The sequence below is a fragment of the Eptatretus burgeri genome, chromosome 3 (assembly GCF_056783735.1).
Source record: "Eptatretus burgeri isolate ZD-2024b chromosome 3, Ebu_testis_v1, whole genome shotgun sequence".
Lineage (NCBI taxonomy): Eukaryota > Metazoa > Chordata > Myxini > Myxiniformes > Myxinidae > Eptatretus > Eptatretus burgeri.
This window is the reverse complement of record NC_140963.1, coordinates 145603601-145627335: the sequence shown is the minus strand read 5'-3', so window position 1 is coordinate 145627335 and position 23735 is coordinate 145603601. Positions and strand designations below refer to the sequence as shown.

The following is a 23735-nucleotide window of genomic DNA, read 5'->3' as shown; positions in this document are numbered from 1 at the left end:
CTGTTTACTCCAATAGTGATGTAAGTCTAACTCCAGTCCTGTTACTTTAAACCTAATTAATACCTTCTGCTTCTCCTTAATCACGTTCCTCATCTCACTGCTCAACCAACCTGGTCTCTTTCTACTTCCAGTTTTACATCTCATTGGAATGTCTTTACTCTGCACTCTACACATTTGGTCCTTGAAGGATTCTCATTTCTCTGATGCTGATTGTCCTGTTGTTAGTTTCTCCCAATCTCCATCACCCAATTCTCTCCTCATACCCTCAAACTTTCCCTTCCTGAAATCTAATAGCCTTACCCTACTATCCTGAACTCTAACCCTCAACAGAATCTTTGCACACACAATGTTATAGTCACTTGCTCCTAAATGCTCCCCGACCTCCACCTCTTCCACCATATTGGGACCGTTACTTAAAAGGAGGTCTAACACTGCATTCCCCCTCGTGGGCTTATCTACAAACTGGGTTAAAAAACAATCCTGGACTAAAACAAGGAAATCTTCATCTGCTCTGCCCTTTCCCTGTTCCTGTACCAAATCTATCCCTGGCAAGTTAAAATCCCCCATCATCAATACTCTTCCCTTACCACGTGCCCTTTTGAATTCTTCATGTTCTCCTCCTTCCTCCTCTTCCTTCCCACCCGGAACCCTATAAAAGCATCCTACCAGTATATTACCGTTTTTACAATCTCTAATCTCTTCCCACACAGATTCCTCAACATTTATTCCTTCCTTAATGTCACCTCTTACTCTTGATGCAATGCTGTCCTTTACTCAGATTGCTACTTCTCCTCATATTCTCTCCTTCCAACTACAACGATACACCTTGTAGCCTTCTAATCCTGTCCTCCAGTTACTTTCCTCTTTAAACAATGTCTCACTTACTGCAACTATATCGTACTCCTCGCTATCTACTTTGGCTTCAAGGTCTTCCATATTTTTATTTAAACTTCTGGCATTGGTGTGGAATATTTTAATTTTTCCTTTCCTGAAATTCTATTTTCTTGCCTGGCCTTGCTCATCACAATTACATCATGCGTTCCTTCCTTAATATCTTCTCCACCCTCCACTGACCTAAAAATGCCTGAATTTCAACTAAAAACAAAACAAACTTCAATCTGCTTCTTTGACAGTTTCTTAATTACATTTTTATTTTCATTCATTATTATTGCATTGAAGAGTCCCTCTTTCTTGACCTTCTGACAATAAAAAATCACCCTTTGTGGCAATACCGTGGATATAATCGATCGTTGCTGAAACTTGTCTTGTTGCACGATTGATGGAGCTGTTCTTCAAAGAAAGCTTTGAGCTGGCTGTCACATTTGTTTGAACTTGCACAAAGGAAAAAGAAAAATTATATTTCGTGCTATTACTGATGTGTAACAGCCCATCCATTATCGAGATTATAAATAATGATTCATTTTACTTAAGAAAACCTCGATGGCCCTATCATTGCAAAGCGTATAATTTGTGGCTTGATAAAAAATTTCCATTTTTCCTGCTTGCTCTGATAACTATTACAATTGACTTAAAGGGCTATTTGAATAGTCCAATGTTAATTGATCGTTTATGTTTCTTTCTTTTGTAGGACTTGGTGAGAAAGACGACATGAAAAGCAACGATCTGCAGGCATTGTCCACGTACTCCGGCAAGGTACGTTTGGTGTATGTCATCATACCCTCAATGAACCAACACAAAAAGGTACATGCACTTCAAGAAAATTTCACACCTTGTGTTCTCTTCGGTGCGTACAAGACTATCATCGATTATTTTAAAACAGCAGCTTAAAACAGTCAAGTTTCGTAAACTAAGACCTGTTAGTTTTCATCATTATCTTCAGTTTCACTTCACGATGTTGTGTTCTCGTGATGTTAAGATGGGATAATTCCCTTGGAATTACAGACGGGTTAATTCCCACAGAATTACAGACGGGTTAATTCCCACAGAATTACAGACGGGTTAATTCCCACAGAATTACAGACGGGTTAATTCTCCGAATTACAGATGGGTTAATTCCCTCAGAATTACAGATGGGTTAATTCCCACAGAATTACAGACGGGTTAATTCCCACAGAATTACAGATGAGTTAATTCCCTCAGAATTACAGACGGGTTAATTCCCACAGAATTACAGATGGGTTAATTCCCACAGAATTACAGATGGGTTAACTCCCTCAGAATTACAGACGGGTTAATTCCCACAGAATCACAGATGGGTTAATTCCCACAGAATTACAAATGGGTTAATTCCCTCAGAATTACAGACGGGTTAATTCCCACAGAATTACAGACGGGTTAATTCCCACAGAATTGCAGATGGGTTAATTCCCTCAGAATTACAGACGGGTTAATTCCCACAGAATTACAGACGGGTTAATTCCCACAGAATTGCAGATGGGTTAATTCCCTCAGAATTACAGATGGGTTAATTCCCACAGAATTACAGATGGGTTAATTCCCACAGAATTACAGATGGGTTAATTCCCTCAGAATTACAGACGGGTTAATTCCCACAGAATTACAGATGGGTTAATTCCCACAGAATTACAGATGGGTTAACTCCCTCAGAATTACGGACGGGTTAATTCCCACAGAATCACAGATGGGTTAATTCCCACAGAATTACAAATGGGTTAATTCCCACAGAATTACAGACGGGTTAATTCCCACAGAATTACAGACGGGTTAATTCCCACAGAATTACAGACGGGTTAATTCCCTCAGAATTACAGACGGGTTAATTCCCACAGAATTACAGATGGGTTAATTCCCACGGAATTACAGACGGGTTAATTCCCTCGGAATTACAGACGGGTTAATTCCCACAGAATTACAGACGGGTTAATTCCCACAGAATCACAGACGGGTTAATTCCCGCAGAATCACAGACGGGTTAATTGCCAGAGAATCACAGACGGGTTAATTCCCAGAGAATCACAGACTGGTTAATTCCCACAGAATTACAGATGGGTTAATTCCCACGGAATTACAGACGGGTTAATTCCCACGGAATTACAAACGGGTTAATTCCCACGGAATTACAGACGGGTTAATTCCCACGGAATTACAGACGGGTTAATTCCCACGGAATTACAGACGGGTTAATTCCCACGGAATTACAGACGGGTTAATTCCCACGGAATTACAGACGGGTTAATTCCCACGGAATTACAGACGGGTTCATTCCCACGGAATTACAGATGGGTTAATTCCCACAGAATTACAAACGGGTTAATTCCCACTGAATCACAGATGGGTTAATTCCCACAGAATCACAGATGGGTTAATTCCCACAGAATTACAGACGAGTTAATTCCCACAGAATTACAGACGGGTTAATTCCCTCGGTATTACAGATGGGTTAATTCCTACAGAATTACAGACGGGTTAATTCCCACGGAATTACAGACGGGTTAATTCCCACGGAATTACAGACGGGTTAATTCCCACGGAATTACAGACGGGTTCATTCCCACGGAATTACAGATGGGTTAATTCCCACAGAATTACAGATGGGTTAATTCCCACAGAATTACAGATGGGTTAATTCCCACAGAATCACAGACGAGTTAATTCCCACAGAATTACAGACGGGTTAATTCCCTCGGTATTACAGATGGGTTAATTCCTACAGAATTACAGACGGGTTCATTCCCTCGGAATTATGGAGGGGTTAATTTCCTCACAATTACAGACGGGTTCATTCCCCCGGAATTGCAGATGGGTTAATATCCTCAGAATTACAGACGGGTTAATTTCCACAAAATTACAAAAAAAAATAAAAAAATGACCGTTTTTCAGCCATTTTTCCCTGCTGTGCAGGGGTTTGGCTTTTTGTGAGGCAATGTTTTATGGCCGGATGCCCTTCCTGACGCCAACCCTGGTCGCCTCTTACGACACACAGGGATATGGTACACCTATTCTAACCGGGGCATACACCGGGACCAGTACACTGGCACTCATTTCGCCGACCTCGGAAGGATGACAGGCTGAGTCAACCCCCTGGTGTTAATTCAGCAGCCAACGGAGCTTGAACTCAGGACCCTGGGATCCCAAGCCACCACCCTAACCACTAAGCCAACACCAGGCTTCCCACAGAATTACAGATGGGTTAATTCCCTCACAATTACAGACGGGTTCATTCCCTTGGAATTGCAGACGGGTTAATGTCCTCAGAATTACAGACGGGTTAATGTCCTCAGAATTACAGACGGGTTAATTCCCACAGAATTACAGATGGGTTAATTCCCTCACAATTACAGACGGGTTCATTCCCTCGGAATTATGGAGGCTTCTCAAGATTTGTTATCTATGAAAGACCAAATCGCATTTCTTTTTATTCTGGAAAACAGGCGACAATTAGGACAAACTTATCCCTCATTTTGTGTTTAATTTAAACATGGGTGTGTTACATTTTCTTACAACTTACGTACCAATCTTGACAAACTTGATCTGTTATTCAAATTGATAGCAGTTAGTTCATCATCAAAGGGTTGTAGAAAACCTCCCCTCATTTGGTCCTCTTTTTCCTCACCTGTGGAACCAACTTCCACACTCTCTTCCATCTCATTCTTATCTCCAGATCGTCAAGACAGCTGTTCACCACCACGTCAAATCATGCTTCATCCAAAACCACGATCTTTTCCAAACCCGTTAAACCAACCCCATCTCTCCACAAAATTGGCTTCTTTATCCATCTTGTCCACACCTTCCATTCTCCGCTACCCCTCATCGTCACCCGCATCCCTTATTTATCCATCTCCGTTTATTTTCCCCCCTGCCCTGCTGTTGGCATTTCCCCCTTCTCTTTCTGCCGTTGCTTTTGGTGTGTTGAATGCTGATCCGTTCTGTGTTTTAGCTCTTCCACGAGCCTTGACACTGTATACAAAGAAGAAAACAAAAATATATTGTCATCAGTAACGGTTCGTTCGTGTGCAGCATGTGGCTGCAAGTTAGCATTCATGCTTTCAAGGACATGCTGATGCCACTCAATCGGTGCACCCCATAGTTTAGAGCAGCTATTTGGAATTTGTTCAGGGTGCCTGTGATAGCTCACCTACTCTTCAAAAAGGACACTGCAGACCTTTAATATCCACAAACTAATTCTGGCAAATGGGACACCGGGTTTGAAGTCCATCGCCCATCCAAGCGACGGTACACACATTGATGCTTCGTCCTGCCTATGAATCACCAGGATGACAGTTTATAGCTGGGCTGGATTGTGAACCCAGGTTTACAGCTTTAGAGGTGATTGTGTATACCTCTAGGACTCTAGGTTATCTTTAGAGCCCAAGGAAATGACGAAAATGCTATTAAATTGCAAGAAAAATATGCAAATAGTTTAAATTAATGGGTTAATGAAAGATGCTCGAAGGCACTGTGAGGCAAATGGCATTCCATTGCAATGTTTTGTTGTCAGGTCAGGTATGGGAGCATGTGCCAGAACAGCACGTCGCTGCGTCCACTTTCCGCCGGTACTCCAGGGGCCTCCGTCTGGCCATCCCCCAGGCAGATGCCAGGCCCGTCCCCATCTCCTTGAGATGATGGTCAACCTGTTGCAACCATGAGGCACGTGGTCGACCCACTGGCCTCCTCCACTTATGAGACTCCCTCGCTGAGAGAATCTGGTGAGCAGGATCAGAGTCAGGAAAACGAGCCACATGTCCATACAGCCGCAACTGACGCTCACGGACTATGCAGGTAACAAATCTCATCCGAGTCTCTCTCAGCAACCGCTCGTTGGACACAAAATCCGACCAGCGATAGCCAAGGATTCTCCGAAGAGACCTGGTACCAAAGGAATTAAGTCTCCGTCTCAGATCCTTGGTCAGAGTCCAAGTCTCGCACCCATAGAGCAAGACTGGAAGTACCAAGGACCTGAAGACTCGGACTTTCGTCCTCCCGCACAGGTACCGGAAGCGCCACACCCCATGATCCAGTGAATCCATGACTCCCCAGGCCCGACCCAGACGTCTATTGACCTCTGACTCGCAGCCAGCAGAGACATGAATATCACTGCCAAGGTAAGTGAATCTCTCCACGACCTCAACATCCTCACCACAAACAGACACAGACAGGACAGCAGCATCCAAGATGTCACCGAAAGCCTGGATCTTAGTTTTGACCCAAGAAACCCGTAATCCCAACGGCTCCGACTCCTCATTCAGCACCTCGAGGGCCCCCAAGAGGATGTCTAAAGTCTCCACAAAGATGACTGCATCATCTGCAAAGTCAAGGTCCGAGATCTTGGCATTCCCAAATGATGCACCGCAACTTGATCTCTCCAACATCCTCCCTAGAATCCAGTCCATACAAGTGCTGAAAAGTGTGGGGGCAAGTACATATCCCTGACGAACTCCAGTAACAACTGGAAATAAGTCAGAGGTGGTACCACCACACTTCACAGCACTCTCAGTACCAGAGTAGAGTTCAGACATCAGATCGATCAGTTTTGGTGGCACCCCACGAAGACCAAGAATTCTCCAGAGGACGTCCCGATTCACTGAATCGAACACTTTACAGAGATCAACATAGACTGCAAGCAGCCCCTGCCGAAACTCTCGTCTGCGTTCGGTGAGGACACGAAGTGCAAGGATACGGTCAATCGTTGACCTCTTTGGTGTAAAGCCTGACTGCTCTGGACGCTGGTGCTCAAGCAGATGGTGGCGAACCCTAGAGAATTATCCAAGCAAAGACCTTGCCCGGCACTGAGAGCAGCGTCACCCCTCGGTAGTTGTTGCAGTCTTGGCGATCACCCTTCCCTTTCCAGAGAGGGAAAACAAGGCCCCTCTTCCAGTCAGTTGGGATGATGCCTGTGTTCCAGGCAGAGCACAAAACTGCATGCAATGACACGAGTGCAGCATTTCCACCAGCCTTGAGAAGTTCGGCATGGATGCCACAGATCCCTGGAGCTTTGCCCCGTTTCAACTGGTTCACCGCAGCCCGTGTTTCCACAAGCGTAGGTGGACCACAGTTGATTCGAGGGTCAGCAACAGGGATTGTAACACCCTTGACGTCCAACTCGACAGTTGGGGGATCAGCCTGGTACAACTGCTCAAAGTAACCGGCCCAGCGGGCCTTCACTTCAGACTCCTCTGTCAAGAGCCTACCACTCTCTGCTCGAACTGCAGTGCTCCGAGGGATGGGCTTGGATGAACGTAATGCGCGAATTCCCCTGTAAGCGGGACGAGAATCACCTGTCCACAGGTGATGCTCTACCCCCTCACAGATTCCTCGCACATAGGCCTCCTTGTCCACCCTCAGTGCACGTACAGTTTTACGCCTCAGCTCCCTGAACAGCTCAGCTCTGCCATTCAGCCTGGCCCTGCGACACTGGTCAATGGTATCCAGTGTCCCTTGAGAGACAAAATTCTTCTTTGCCCTGCCGTGAGCTCCAAGGCATCCACCGGCAACATCAAGGACGGTGGTCTTGAAGGCGCTCCACAACTCTTCAGGACCCCCCAAAGCACCCAGACCCCCCAAGTGTCCACTCAGCCTGTTCGCAAACTCCTCAGCTACTCTCTCATCCCTGAGCTTGGCAACATCCAGCCTCGGCTGGGATGGTACCATTCTCCAGGATTTAAGGTGCAGCTTTAGAGTTGCTACAACAAGCCTGTGGTCAGTATTGAGGAACTGAGCACTCCGGTGGACCCTGCAGTTCTGGATCATCCTCCAACGACCGTCAATGAGGACATGGTCAATCTCCTTTGCCACACTGCCAGCGTTGGAATACCAAGTCCAGCGATGAGCTTGTGGGCGCTGAAACCATGAACCAGCCACCCTAAGTCCATGACTTCTTGCAAAGTCAAGGAACTTAGTGCTATTCTGGTTCATAGTTCCTGACCCATGGGGACCAACACACACCTCATAACCGTCCCTATCAGTTCCAGTCGATGCATTGAAATCCCCCAAGACTAGAAGTGTATCTCGTCTGGGGCACTGATCAACCACAGACTCGAGTGTGGCGTAGAATGCATCCTTCACGGTGAGATCACTCGCCTCAGTCGGAGCATAAACAGAGACCAGGGAAATGACACCTAAGGAGTGACGAATCCTTAATCTCATAATACGCTCGTTGACCGGTGTTACCTCAATTATCATTGGGGTCAGCTTATTGGACACAGCTACAGCAACTCCTTGGGTATGGTAACCATCAGAGCGACCAGACCAATAGTAGGTGTAACCACCCACCATTATCTCGCCGCAATCCGGTCTCCGAACCTCAGAGAGAGCTGCAATCCCGATGTCCAACGCTTGAGCTCAAATGATAACAGAGACAGGTGATCATCCTCTCTTAGGGATAGGACATTCCAGGCACCCACTCGAAGGGACCGCCTCAGGTTAACCCAAGGAGACCGCCGTCTGGTGGACGACACCTCAGCACCACTCCGACACACTCTCCCGCAATCTGACCCAGGGATGTTACCCCGTGGTTTCCCTCCTATCAAAGATTGGGGGTCCCGAAGGCTTTGCCCCAATCCCGTCATCCGGTGAGCTGCCCTGCGAAGGGAAGCTGCACAGGAGGTACTCCCACGGAGTGGGTTTTCAGATTTTTTTGCGTTTTTGCGTTTTGCGGAATGAAGGGTTTTACGGTGGCCGGAGTGCAAATCCTGCCACCAACCTCCTAATAAGAAGTGACCCAACTGCAGGAGGACGTCCGCAGACACAGTTGGGCACTAGATATGGATGGCCGTTGGCTCACAAGGAGCTCCTCCGCCCTTTGACAGGTTTTGTTTTTAATCCTGCTGGGTGTCCATATCCAAACACCCTCCTCACCAGAAAACCTGGTGGGGGAGACGGTTTAGTCGCCAACAACCCGACCATGGAACAGGTTAGTACAGGTTTACATGGTACCTGTAGCAGGTCACAGATCGAACCTGACCTGACAAAACCTTTTGTTGTGCTTGGAGTTATTTGTGGTATTTTGCTTCGATGTGTTTGTCTCCTGAAAAAAAAAATGTTCTTTGTATTGCTGGCAATTATTCCGATATTTGTTTGCACAAACTCAAGGCAAACAACCGTGGGTATGTTACACAAGTGTGCGCTCATTGAGAAATAGTGTAAGGACATTAATTAGTGATGTATGTGAGTTGGCATACTTTTAAATAGTTATTTTGCTTCAATATCTTGACAGGATCAGGGGTCATAGCCTTTGGATAAAAAAGAGGAAAGTAAGGACAGTAGTAAGGTGTGGTCTTTAACAAGGTAATTAATGCATGGAATGTCTCACTGGAAAGGTACTGCCAGCAGAAACAGCAGAAATGGTCGACATGTTAAAACTTTAATGATAGGTACTTGGAAGTATTGGGGATAAAGGGGGTATGTTGATCTTGGCAGGACATCGGTGATTTTACACTTCACATGTGTCATGTGATTGTTTCCTGGAAGGGTCGTATCAAAAGGGTGTGTGTGTGTGTGTGTGTGTGTGTGTGTGTGTGTGTGTGTGTGTGTGTGTGTGTGTGTGTGTGTGTGTGTGTGTGTGTGTGTGTGTGTGTGCGCACACATACATACACACAGTAAACCCTCAAATATCACGGGGTTACATTCCTGGAAAATGCTGTGATAGTGAAAACCACGATAGTTAAAACTAAGGGCCGATGGAAAAAGGCGGTTTGGTTCCTGGGCTTTGAGGAAATATAAAGGAAGATGGGTGACAGCCAGAAATGTACACATCACAATTGAAATAACATGTAAAATCCATATAAAGCATGTTTACATTGAAACAAACATGTAAATAAAATAAATACAGTATAAAATAAACAAAAACAAGACACGCATACCAATCAGGCTCCCAAGCATGTACCACGTATAAAAGTCAAAAACAGTCAACGTATAGATTAACCAGAGTTGGTGTCAAAGCCACCCAATGCTCGCCTGTTTATACATTTATCGTTTTTAAAAGACTAGTCTAATAATATTTTTTTATAAAGCATTGCAGTGAAGTCTGATCCAAATAATTTTAAAGCAATATATGTATTTGTATATTGGAATCAGTAAAAAATAGTGTGGAAGATAAAAACATTAGAAAGGAAATAACTTGCACCAAAAACTTTAACATTTTCACGCTCACGCCGGTGGTATCGCTATAGCTCTCTGTTCTTCGAACAGGCGAGCTAAAAATGAAGACCCACCCACATCTTTCACCTGTGAATGGAGGGAATAACCAATTAGCTCTCACCTAATCAATTAAACCCAGTTGGCTCGGATGATATAAATAAATTGACTCCTCCCATGCCCCATTGGTATACATTTCTGTCCGAACTGTCGCTGATGATTCGCCAGTAAGTGATGAAACCGGTCCGGTAGCTGAGGGGGTGTGTAGAATTGGGATTCTCATGTGTGTACGATGTGTGAATGTCTTTATAGTTGTGGAGGAACTCTGAGATGGGTTTGATACAGCAATGGGCTTACCTTGGTAGTCTTTCATGGTTGCTTTATGCAGCTTCTTTGGCTAGAAGAGCATGGGAGGAGTCAATTTATTTACATAATCCTTTAACTTGAGTTACGGTGGTGTCCCTCAGGGTCTCTGCTGACCTTTTCAAAGATAACTTTTCCAGTCGGTTTTTTGTCACATTTTTCCTGTTACTTTGTTGTCTCCATGTTCAATGTCTGTTTCTCGTTCTGTTTTGTTACAAAATTTGTGATAATTGGTGAGTATTCCTCGGTCTTTTCATATCGAGTTTCCTTGAGGCCTACCCTTTCCTTTGTGTGCATGATCCTATTATTGTATTTTCTACATGTTGCCTTCAATTTATATTTTTCAGCACAATCCCTACAATCTTTCAATACCGTTTCATGTCTAAAAATAAGAAAAATAAAATTTTTTTTTATATACTTTCCCTTCTCACCTTATATCCACCATAACCATGTGACGTCTCTACCTCTTCTTCTTTTTCCTTCCACATTTGCCGATCCACATTCACCATACACCTTCAGGATTTTTTTTCTTCTTTACCCTTTCCATAGCTTTATGTAATCTTTCAAAAATAAAAATAAAAAACCGTCTCTTTAAATGTTACAACTTCCTTTTTCACACATGTGGTTCTCGGTATTGTTTCACAATTCCTTCTTCTTCTTCTTCTTCTTCTTCTTCTTCTTCTTCTTCTTCTTCTTCTTCTTCTTCTTCTTCTTCTTCTTCTTCTTCTTCATCTTCTTCATCTTCTTCATCTTCTTCATCTTCTTCATCTTCTTCATCTTCTTCATCTTCTTCATCTTCTTCATCTTCTTCATCTTCTTCATCTTCTTCATCTTCTTCATCTTCTTCATCTTCTTCATCTTCTTCATCTTCTTCATCTTCTTCATCTTCTTCATCTTCTTCATCTTCTTCATCTTCTTCATCTTCTTCATCTTCTTCTTCTTCTTCTTCTTCTTCTTCTTCTTCATCTTCATCTTCATCTTCATCTTCATCTTCATCTTCATCTTCATCTTCATCTTCATCTTCATCTTCATCTTCATCTTCATCTTCATCTTCATCTTCATCTTCATCTTCATCTTCATCTTCATCTTCATCTTCATCTTCATCTTCATCTTCATCTTCATCTTCATCTTCATCTTCATCTTCATCTTCATCTTCATCTTCATCTTCATCTTCATCTTCATCTTCATCTTCATCTTCATCTTCATCTTCATCTTCATCTTCATCTTCATCTTCATCTTCATCTTCATCTTCATCTTCATCTTCATCTTCATCTTCATCTTCATCTTCATCTTCATCTTCATCTTCATCTTCATCTTCATCTTCATCTTCATCTTCATCTTCTTCTTCATCTTCTTCTTCATCTTCTTCTTCATCTTCTTCTTCATCTTCATCTTCATCTTCATCTTCTTCTTCATCTTCTTCTTCATCTTCATCTTCATCCCAGTTTGCAATGCATGTTTGTGATTCATCAATCATCCTTCTTTTCCAACTTCAGTGGCAATTCACCCCACATCCTTAAATCAACCTCCTCTTACCCCCTCACCTGTTATCCCATGTCCTTATGCCTCCCATCTTGCCCCCTCATCCTATCTCCTCTCTTAGCACCTCTTCACTGTCCTCTGCTTTACAAACAGATATATATATATATATATATATATATATATACATATATATATATATATATACCTATATCTCTATATACCTACCTATATCTCTATATACTTATATCTCTATATCTCTATATACCTATATATCTATATATCTCTATATCTCGAAATACAGGGTGGCCTGAAAGTCACTTTACCCCTTCCCAGTGAAGCATTGTTCTTGAACCCTTTTAATATACAGGTTTTATTGTACAGTACTTACAATAATTAATTTGTCATTGTATCTATATGTGCTCCATCATTCTTCTGAGTCAGTGTTTCCGCATACCATAGCAGGCGAGGGCAGAGGGGAAGGGACGGACGGAAGTGCGATAAATTTATCAGGGGTAAAGTAACTTTCGGGCTACCCTGTATGTATATATATATATATATATATATATATATATATATATATATATATATATATATATATATATATATATATATATATATATATATATATATATATATATATATATATGTCATAATCATAAATTTGCTTTGCCAAGACGGAATGTATTTATATATTATTATTGTGTTTGTTCTTATCGAACAGTTCTCAGTGGCCTTGGGGAAAAGACAAGCAGTTAGGGTTTGTTTGGCACTTCTGTAACCATGGTGTGTCGAGTGCGTGTTATCAAGCGCACACACATACTTTGATTCATTTAGCAATGACGCTAATGTTTCTTCCGAGATCAATAGTAAACATGCTTGTAGATATAACTAGCCACTTTGAGGGAAGCTTGTTATGGCAGGTGTGCATGAGGCTCCACCCAGCAGGCATGAGCGTTTTGTTCGTTCCCGAATGACTCCTCATTAAGGGAGCATGTCTCTGCCTGTTTGCACACACAGTCACGTTTATTTCAGCCGAGTGTCGAAGCCAGCAGCGTTGACGGTTCTCAAAGCGACTTGCCTCATTTTAGGTCTCACTTGGCTCGGGCAACCTTTACCCAATGCACCTGCTGCGATATACACTTTCTGCCACGTCACGTCACAAGCTTCAACCAATGAAGACGTTTGATCGTAGTCCTGTCACGAGTTGTCCAGCTTGTGAGTTCTCCAGTGCTACCATTAACCCAGTTGTGGAAAGACTAATTGACGTGGCCTCTTTGCCCGCTGTCTTTACCACTGAGAATGGAAACAAACTCGGGCATGTGGTTCCAACAGTGACGGACGTCGTGTTGCCAACACGAGTATCGAGCACGGACCATGGCCAATGGACCTCGCTCTTGCGCCTCCGATGCCGATGGTATGGCAAGACCAGTTTGTTCCACAGCCAGAGATATGACATTGAAGACATTTGCCAAGAGCGAGAGCAGCCTCGTGTGGTGGGCCTTCGATGGGTAACGTTTGCACTGCTCGGCCTGCTGCGTATGATGACAACAAGATGATTCAGCTTGACTTGTAAATCATTTGAGCTGTTAGTTTACATGGAAGATACATGTACTTAAGGTTATTGTGAAGGATTTTTTCCCCTATAGCATGTTCAGTAATAGGATGCACATTGGTACGTTTGGATGCAAAGCAATGCAAACAGATTGGGGGTGGTGTGATGGTTTGAGCGTCCACTCTGAATCTGGGAGGTCGTTGGTTTGAACCCCGGCCGAGTCATACGAAAGACTTTAAAAATGGTACTTGCTGCTTCCTTGCTTGACGCTCAGAATTGAAAACGATAGACCACAGACAAAGATGTATAGTTTGGCAAACGTTGCGTAGGCTTGATGGGCTTAACGGCCTCATCCTGCATTGAGTTCCTTGAAAGGGACCTCATTGTATGAAATTGTAATGAACCACGTTACCCAACATTGCATGGTTTGAGTGCAGTGCTATAGTCCTTAGAGTTATATAGTTTTATAATCCTGTGTCTGTGAATCATTGGGCCTACATTTTATAATTTCCCATCAACACCCTGATTTTAAAAAGTGTAGGAACACAACTCCATCAATGTCTTGGGTGATAAACTTCCCATTTTGAAGATGTTATGGAGACTGTATCTCTCTTGTGCTCAGACCAATTTGTGATGTGTTATTTTGATGAAGATGAGCCTGGTGTTGGCGCAGTGGTTAGGGCAGCGGCTTGCGATCCAAAAGGTCCTGAGTTCAAGCCCCGTTGGACCACTGAATTAATACACCAGGGGGTTTACTCAGCCTGCCTCCTTCCGAGGTCAGCGAAATGAGTACCAGTATACTGGGCCGGTGTATACCCCGGTTAAAATAGGTGTACCATATCCCTGTGTCGTAAGAGGCGACCAGGGTTGCATCAGGAAGGGCATCCGGCGTAAAACATGTGCCAAATCACTATGCGGATCATACGGATGATCCGCTGTGGCGACCCCTAACGGGAGCAGCCGAAAGAAGAAGAAGAAGTATTTTGATGAAGATGCATGCTCATCATTATATAAATCCACTCATCACCTTTAATCCGTGACATGGCACTGCGGATCTTTAGAAAGTGTTGATAAACACATCAGTGCGTGTTACAAACTGTGTGTAGAGCTTAGGATCAAACACTTGAAAACAAACAAACATGGAAGAAAGTTTCCGTCAGACTGGTTTTAGTCGCACATGCTTCCTGCTCGTTTGATCACACAAACAAATTACATATCAAATATGTGACTCGAGATAGAGAGGGTTCTGAAAACACAAGGACAAAGATCATGCAAGTACAGACACAGTTTGAACTCTGACCAGACTGGTTGAAAATGTACCATTTAACAACGATGGGTCAACTTACGAATCCCACAATAGCAAACTCAGATGAAACAAAGGGCAGAAGAGGATTCAGGATGAAACCGAGCACTTACGAGGAAATGAATGAAAATGTCGACATTGTAAATCACGACTACATTTCTCTTCGTCCATGAGCCAGACGAAATTTGACTCCCAAAAGGAGTGGCAAGACACCACTGTGGTTTTCAGCTCGCCAAGTACCTGGAATGTCGAAACAAATGTGATGGACATCTGGGATCCACCGATATGGATACACCTTTTTGGTGGCCATTTTCCAAGATGGCTGCCTATTTGCAACATATCTCAGAAAGTTGACTGCAACTTTTAATTGGTTGATCTGGGGTACATGAAACTCAAGATAATTAAGAACATAAAGTTGCTGAGCTGTGGAGGTGCTTTTTGCCTTTCTTCCTCGGTAGTCAAATCTGGTCTGGCTCCTGGACTAACAGGACAGACTTCCAGAAATGTCAACCATACAGGAAATATTGAATCGATTAATGTCCAGAAAATCATCTTTGCAATTTGAAAACATTGCAGTGGTCCTTCATCAGGCATTGTTTGCAAAAGCAACAGATGTTGCATGGAGATTCCCAGAGAAATTTGGAAACATCGTGCTGATGAAGGGGAACTTCCACACAATCTGCAACGTGATGTCTGCAATTGGCAAGATGTTTGGTGAGGCAGGACTTCATGACCTCGCTGTAATGTCAGGAGTCATTGTCGAAGGGTCCATCAGTAAAGTTTCCGGTGACTCGAATGTGCTGATAAGGAGCATGCAACACCCTAACAAAGTTTTGTCATTGAATGTATAGTGGGTGGACCGTGTCTCCAACTTAACCTCCAAAGGTCATGGATAACTGGGTATTCTCCACAGAGCTGAATCCATTCTGAGGCACTCAGTTCCTTACAGTGTACAAGGCCTTCATCTGAAGTATCAAGGAGTATGGGTCCACACTGTGGTTAGGTGCAGCTGCTTTTTTCCTTGCTCCCTTGGAGGCAAACGAGTTCAAGGCTCTTCATGTTGATTTCATATCTCAGGAGAAGGTCCCAAGTCTGCTTCTCGACCACCACATGAGGCAGGTTGGTGGACTCTCCGTTTTCCGTCACCTTCCTCCTTACCCCAGCCTGTTCCACGTAGAGGTTTTTTTGGGGGGTTTTTTTGAATACCATGTCAAAACACGTGGAAGAACTACGACACGGAACACATACCAAGGCAGGAGACAAAAGGGGTGGTCGAGGAACACAGACATTAAGAGAACTGTGGAAGGGAGAGGGATGGGGCGGAATACATGGGGTGAACAAGGTGGTACTACAGGGACTTTCAGGAAGGAAAACAGGGAATTTGAAGGAGGTGGGTTTAGGGTGGATTAACTGGGGGAGGAAAGATCATGGTTTTGGATGGGGGAAGACATGAGATGGTGGTGAACAGCTGTTTTGAAGACCTGGAGGGAAGAGTGGGATTGAAGAGGGTGTGCTAGTTTATTCCAGAGGCGGGGAAAAAGAGGAATGAAAGAGTGAAGGTGAGCAGTGATTCTTGTCGTCACTGTCTCGGCAGTGATTGCGAATCACCCTTGAGCATTAGCCCGACCCTTTTTCCGAAGGATCGGCTTCTTTTTTCCTCTTACCATAAAATCGAACAGATTTAGCCACATCGAGTTTTTCTATCCTGAGAAGCTAGGTGCACTGCTCAAAGGAGCCGAGAGCCAGACCGTACATTTAACGTCGAGCCCAGTCCCATGTACAACATAATTGTTTTTGTGAACTTCACAAACCATGGTTCGGCCAGAATTTGCAAACTAATGGATCAGCCGCTGGGATTGCTGGGAAAAAAATGGCGTAAAAATCGATGCTTCCGCATGGTTTTCCGGCTCACCGTGCTTCACTCTGATGTTGGAGTGAGTCGAGACCAGTATCATCGGCAAGAGTGGTTATCAGTCTACTGGCTCAGTCATTTTGGGTACCTCAGTCCTTCCAGGGCGGCTCCAGATCCTGTCAAAGGAGGCACCCGGTTCGAATCTCACACTTTAAAATCACATTTAAAACTCACGGCGCTCTGTACGGTTATACAGTGCTCGGCATGGTTTATTTATAGCGCCGTTCACAGGAAACCATCATGGAGGCTCCAGATCCGGTCAAAGAAGGCACCTGGTTCGAATCTCATACATTCACATTTCACACTCCTCACGCTCAGTGCTGTTTGCAATTGTGTGGTGCTGTTCACATGGAACGATCAACACGGCTGTGGGGATGAGGTCCTGTGGACTGATGATGTATCTATGACGTCATTTGGGGCTATCGCGGACTCTCCGCGGGGACGCAACGAGTCACTCACATAAGTCTCGGGATCGTACACGTCACTCGTTTTGCACGTTGAGAAATCCCCCATAGGAGTGATAGAGGCTGCGACAGCATATCTCAGCGTCATATTTTGCACTCGTGAATTATGGAGTGAGGATGATGGCGTACAAGCATTCCTCGTCTCCCACGCTGTGACCAATATTCAGGACTTTGCTGCACATGAGACAACAACCTCAATCACATCACACGCCTTGTTGAACAGAACACTCTCCCATCTTCACAGCACGTAGCATATTTCACATCTGTTATCCTGCCTTTGCCTGCCCCAGTTCACCGGGGAGACAAGGGCTTGCTGTAAATGTGACCGTCACACACGTAACAGGCGCGAGCGCATTGTGTGACCATTTCATGAGCACACAGAGTACACGAACCTCAGGACGCACTAGTGACAACCCGTCACTCATCCTTACAATCACTCCCCTTTTCCATATTCACGCCTATGCTTCCATCCGTCACTCATCCCTATTAAATCACACTCACCGTAACACTCGCATCGGTGATTACCCCTTGCGTTGTCTTTGCATTCGTGCACATGTCCATCATTCTCTCAAGTTTGTTCCATTTTGTCCCCGAAGCCGCCACTGTTGCCATGGTCATTGATCCCTGAACCACGCCCCTCTGCTATCAACCACACGCCCAGCATAATAACCACGCCCCCAGCATAATAATCATGCCCCCAGCTTCTTCATCATATATCCCTGCCACATGTGACTTTTCTGGATTTTGGTAGTTTTACCAGAAGGGGGTTGCTGGCAGGCTTTGAGCACCCTGTGGAAATATGGGGGAGACATATCTCAGACAGAGCAAGGGGGGGAGGGGGGAGCAAGGCCAGAGAGGAGACGGTAGAAGACAGAAAGACCACCGAGCAGCCTGCGGTGAGAGAGTGAGAGGCCCAAAGACTCAGCCTCATTGCGGGAGATAACAATGATCATAAATGCCTTGATTTCCACAGTGTGCAGCCGAGCGAGGTGTGATGCAGGAGTACTACCCCAGAGGGGAGTAGTATGCTACCAGACTCCCGATGAAAGCTTTGTGAGTGGTTAGAAACTCAGGTGTACCAAGGAAGGATTTTGCACGATGGAGGATTCCCAGTCGGTGACTGGCTTTGGAGGCCAGGTTGGAAATGTGGCTTTCCCAGGAAAGATCATAGCAGATAGTGAGGACCAACAGCTTGAATGAAAGGACTTCTTCAATAGGATTGTTGAGAAAGTAGATGGAGGGGTTTTCCAGATGGTCCTTTTGGAGAGTCATCATGAGAGTGTGAGATTTGTCAGGATTGAAAGACATATTCCAAGAGTTTGACTAGTTTGTGACTAGTAGAACTAGTTTGACTAGTTCCCTGTTCCCCTTTGATCCTCTGGTCATTCTGTGATCCTACTGCCCTCTCTTGTTTAACTCCACCTTGGTCCTCGATTTATGTTGGGATTATAAAGGCAAACCAGTGGTTGTTTTGAAAGCATAAAAGTGCTGTTTAAGTTACAGTATGTTGACTGTGTTTGAATTTTAGTTGTGATCTATACATTAATTCATAAACTAGAAAATACAACCCGTCGCTTCTGTGACGGGAATACTGAGACAGAGTGGGGAGGTGGGGTGGGAGTGTGGTGGCTTCGGAGGGAGGGGGACGAGAAGGGGTGGAGGGAAAATAATGAGTGGGGAGAGTGAGGCCTCACCACACGTCATGATACATTCCGGGAAGGAGGAGAGAGGGAGGAGGATGGGGGAGAGGGGTTAGTGGGGAGTGGAAGGGGGTGTTGTGGACATGCATTTGATAGGAGGACTTGAGGGAAAGTTGGGGGGGGGGAGGGTCAGGTCAGGTCAGGTGTGGGAGCATGCGCCAGAGCAGCGCGTCGATGCGTCCACTTTCTGCCGGTACTCCAGGGGCTACCGTCTGGCCATCCCCCAGGTAGATGCAAATCTCATTTGAGTCTGTCTTATCAAATGCTCGTTGAACACAAAGTCCGACCAGCGTTAGCCAAGGATTCTCCAAAGAGACCTGTTACCAAAGGAATTAAGTCTCTGTCTCAGATCCCTGGTCAGAGTCCAAGTCTCACATCCAGAGAGCAAGACGAGAAGCACCAATGACCTGAAGACTCGGACTTTCGTCCTCCTGCACAGGTTCCCGGCAGTGCCACACCCCATGATCCAGTGAATCCATGACTCCCCAGGCCCGACCCAGATGTCTGTTGACCTCTGGCTCACAGCCAGCAGAGACATGAATATCGCTGCCAAGGTAAGTGAATCTCTCCACGACCTCAACATCCTCACCACAAACAGGCACAGACAGGACAGCAGCCTCCAAGATGTCATTGAAAGCCTGGATCTTCGTTTTGACCCAGGAAACCCGTAATCCCAGCGGCTCCGACTCTCATTCAGCACCTCGAGGGCCCCCAAGAGGATGTCTAAAGTCTCCACAAAGATGACTGCATCATCTGCGAAATCCAGGTCAGAGATCTTAACATTCCCAAACGATGCACCGCAGCTTGATCTCTCCGACATACTCCCGAGAATCCAGTCCATACAAGTGCTGAAAAGTGTGGGAGCCAGAACACACCCCTGACCAACCCCAGGAACAAATGGAAATAAGTCGAAGATGGTACCACCACATCTCATATCACTCTCAGTACCAGAGTGGAGTTGAGACATCAGATTGATCAGTTTTGGAGGTACCCCATGAAGACCAAGAATCCTCCAGAGGGCATCCCGATTCACTGAATCAAACGCTTCACAGAGATCAACATAAGCTGCAAGCAGCCCCTGCTGAAACTCTCGTGTGCTTTTGGTGAGGACCCGAAGTGCAAGGATACGGTCATTCATTGACCTCCTTTGGTGTGAATCCTGACTGCTCTGGACGCTGGTGTTCAAGCAGATGGTGGCGAACCCTATCAATAATTATCCGAGCAAAGACCTTGCCCGGCACTGAGAGCAGCGTCACCCCTCGGTAGTTGTTTCATTCTTGGCGATCACTCTTCCCTTTCCAGAGAGGGACAACAAGGACCCTCTTCCAGTCAGTTGGGATGATGCCTGTGTTCCAAGCAGAGCACAGAACTGCATGTAATTACATGAGTGCAACATTTCCACCAGCCTTGAGAAGTTCAGCATGGATGCCACTGATCCCAGGAGCATTACCCCCATTTCAACCGGTGCACCGCAATTTGTGTTTCCACAAGCGAAGGTGGACCACAGTTGATTGGAGGGTCAGCAGCAGTTATTGTAACACCCCTGATGTCCAACTCGACATCTGGTGGATCAGCCTGGTACAACCGCTCAAAGTAACCGGCCCAGCGGGCCTTCACTTCGGACTCCTCTGTCAAGAGCCCATCACCCTCCACTCTAACTGCAATACACTGAGGGATGGGCTTGGATAAACACAATGCGTGAATTCCCCTGTAAGCAGGACGAGAATCACTTGACCACAGGTGATGCTCTACCCCCTCACAGATTCCTCACATATGGGCCTCCTTGTCCACCCTTATCACACGTACAGTTTTACGCCTCTGCTCCCTGAACAGCTCAGTTCTGCCATTCAGCCTGGTCCTGCGACTCTGGTCAATGGTATCCAGAGTCCCTTGAGAGATAAAATTATTCTTTGCCCTTCAGTGAGTTCCAAGACATCCACCGGCAAAATCAAGGATGATGGTCTTGAAAGCTCTCCACAACTCTTCAGGATCTCACAAAGCACCCAGACCCCCCCCCAAGTCTCCACTCAGGTTGTTCACAAACTCCTCAGCTACCTTCTCGTCCTTGAGCTTGCCACCATCCAGTCGAGGCTGGGATGGTACCATTCTCCTGGATTTCAGGTGCAACTTAAGAGTTGCTACAAAAAGCCGGTGGTCAGTATTGAGGAACTGAGCACTCTGGTAGACCCTGCAGTTCTGGATCATCCTCCAGTGACCATCAACGAGCACATGGTCAGTCTCCTTTGCCACACCACCAGCGTTGGAATACCAAGTCCAGTGATGAGCTTGTGGGCGCTGAAACCATGAACCGGCCACCCTAATTCCATGACTTCTTGCAAAGTCAAGGAAATTAGTCCTATTCAGCTTCATAGTTCCAGACCCATGGGGACCAACACGTCTCATAACCATCCCTATCAGTTCCAGTCGATGCATTGAAATCCCCCAAGACTAGAAGTGTATCTCGCCTGGGGCACTGATCAACCACAGACTCAACCTGACTCTCCAGGATTGTATCCAATAGCCAAAGGGACTGCTTCGGCAGCACCAACACTCTGCACAGAGTCTGGTTCCGATGGATGGATGGATGGATGGATGGATGCAAACTCATGATTTGGACTGCACAGACGTGTGTACACTCAGCAATCAATAATCACAGGACACTCCTCCCATACGTGTCTGCTTTGTGGATCTGTATATATTATAAACAGACAAATTATATAGTTGGGGAACAGTGTTATTGCTCAGGTTCAGTGTGTCATCAACAAGGAATGATAATTGGTTGTCAGTTGAGCACCGACATCAGAATTATTTCAACCATCTGAGCCATCCATAAGTCATGAGTGGGGAATGTCATCAGAAAGTGTAAGAGTACAGACAACACCCACACCTTGAGATAATTTTCACTAATCTACCAGATTAAGGTTCAAGGGGACCAGGAACCTTGAAAATAGATTGGTGGATGTATAAAAGTTGACTCGTTGACCACATGAAGTTCACAAGATGTTAAGAAAGGGTTCTGGCAGTCATTGTGATATATCAAGCAAGCACCAGTTCAGTTCTTTGAGCCTTACATTCCATCTCATACCCTGATGTGAGCAGCTGCAACCAAGCCTTTCATCAATGCATGACATCGCTTGTGAAACAACAAGTGGGTGTCCTGGGACCTATATGAAAACAGGATTTGTAAAGTGATGAGTCCTTCAGGACATATTATTTAATTGATATCAGACTTTGTGGTATGTGTTGGAACAACAATTACAAGCACGACAACACTAACTACTAAACCCGAAAAGCAGTTTTGGCTGTTTGAGCAATGGCAGATAATATCCACAACCAATCAGAAACGAGGAGTCAATGTTTGACGTTCTCGATAGGATGGACATAAAAGATGTGAAGTTGAATCGGACCAAGGCTTGTTAGGTTTTCCATAACATCATTTGTGTTCCATTACTTTTAAAAGGATAGTGAGTGTATTTCATGATTATATACATATATATATATATATATATATATATATATATATATATATATATATATATATATATATATATATATATATATATATATATATATATATATATATATATATATATAATCATGAATTACACTCACTATCCTTTTAAAAGTCATGGAACACATATGATATATTATGTACATATACAGATATTAAAACAGCCGAACTGTGTATCATCTGTACAAGACAAACTGTGTCCCATCACGGCCATTGTTGCATGATTTGTGACCAAGAAGCTTTGTCTCTTGCCTTACTATAGCACCGCACCGTTAGAAGGGCACAGTTATCTTATTGGGAATGAAGATGATTATAATCGGTTCTCCAACCAACAACAACACAATATGCCTGGTGTTGGCTTAATGGTTAGGGTGGTTGACTTGGGATCCAATTGGGATCCAAGGGTCCTGAGTTCTAATCCCACTCAGCTGTTAAATTAATACCAGGTGGGGTTGACTCAGCCTGTCATCTTTCTGAGGTCGGCCAAAATGATTACCAGCTTGCTGGGACGATTGTGCCATTTTGAGTATCCTGCGTCGGAGTGGCGACCCGTTCAGGATTGTGCCCATTAGCCCAAGAGACTGCTTCAGCAGCACCGACGCTCTGTGCAAAGTATGGTCCCAATGGATGGATGGACATGAAAAAGGCACCTTTATATGGTATGCACTATGCATCACAGTATAGAAATTAAAGGGAATTCTATAGGTTGTGGAAAATGCTCGATGATAGAAAAGAAGTGACATTTAAAATTATCATGTGCATGCTGTACGACCCTTGTGTTCTCAGGAGGGACCAAGTAATGCTCTCGAAAGATCCAGAAAAGGGGCGCCCATTTTAAACAAATTAATCACACACATATACATTATCTTATGTGTTTTCGTTTTCAAGGTACACAAAAAACTTTACATAATGATGCGTTTTAACCGATATATGTGTAGGGTGCCCTTTTCTATCTTTCCTATAGTTTGGCATTTTCTACAAGCCATGAAATGTCCCTTCTTTTGTATAGTTTGCCATATGGCACATACCATCTAAAGGGTCCTTTTCTATGCCCCTGGCATTTTTCTCAACAATGGAATGGTTTCTCTGTATTACATACGGTATTCCATGTTTCAGCCACTTTTCTTCTGGAATTAGAGCACCCGAAAAAAGGTGGTATTTTTTTCTAAAGTCCACTTTTACAGAGTCCCTAATTATGCGGTTGTGGATAACTTTGAAGTCTCAACAAGTGTCTTTGCATTCATATTCAAATATTTCACGAACTTTCATGCAACAGTTCATAAGTTATGAGCCCTTTCGTTGGACTATTTTACCACTGGAGTTTAACTTTTTCGATGTCCAAGTTTTTTTGTGGTGCGCTCCAATGAGCAAAAAGTATGTGGAAGCAAAAAAACA

General features: G+C 44.6%; 1 protein-coding gene across 19 annotated transcripts in view; it reads left to right on the top strand.

Moving 5' to 3' along the window:
• RAPGEF4 (Rap guanine nucleotide exchange factor 4) overlaps positions 1-23735 on the top strand; it is a 342806-nt gene that overhangs the window by 109667 nt on the left and 209404 nt on the right. For 16 of the 19 annotated variants that reach the window (XM_085876078.1, XM_085876076.1, XM_085876077.1 and 13 more), the window contains one exon: positions 1589-1653. In XM_085876078.1, coding sequence (XP_085732204.1) covers positions 1589-1653 — 65 coding nt within the window. Of the gene's footprint in view, positions 1-1588; positions 1654-12886; positions 13407-23735 lie in introns of those variants that run through there. The other 3 variants (XM_085876082.1, XM_085876081.1, XM_085876080.1) reach the window with 1 other exon arrangement.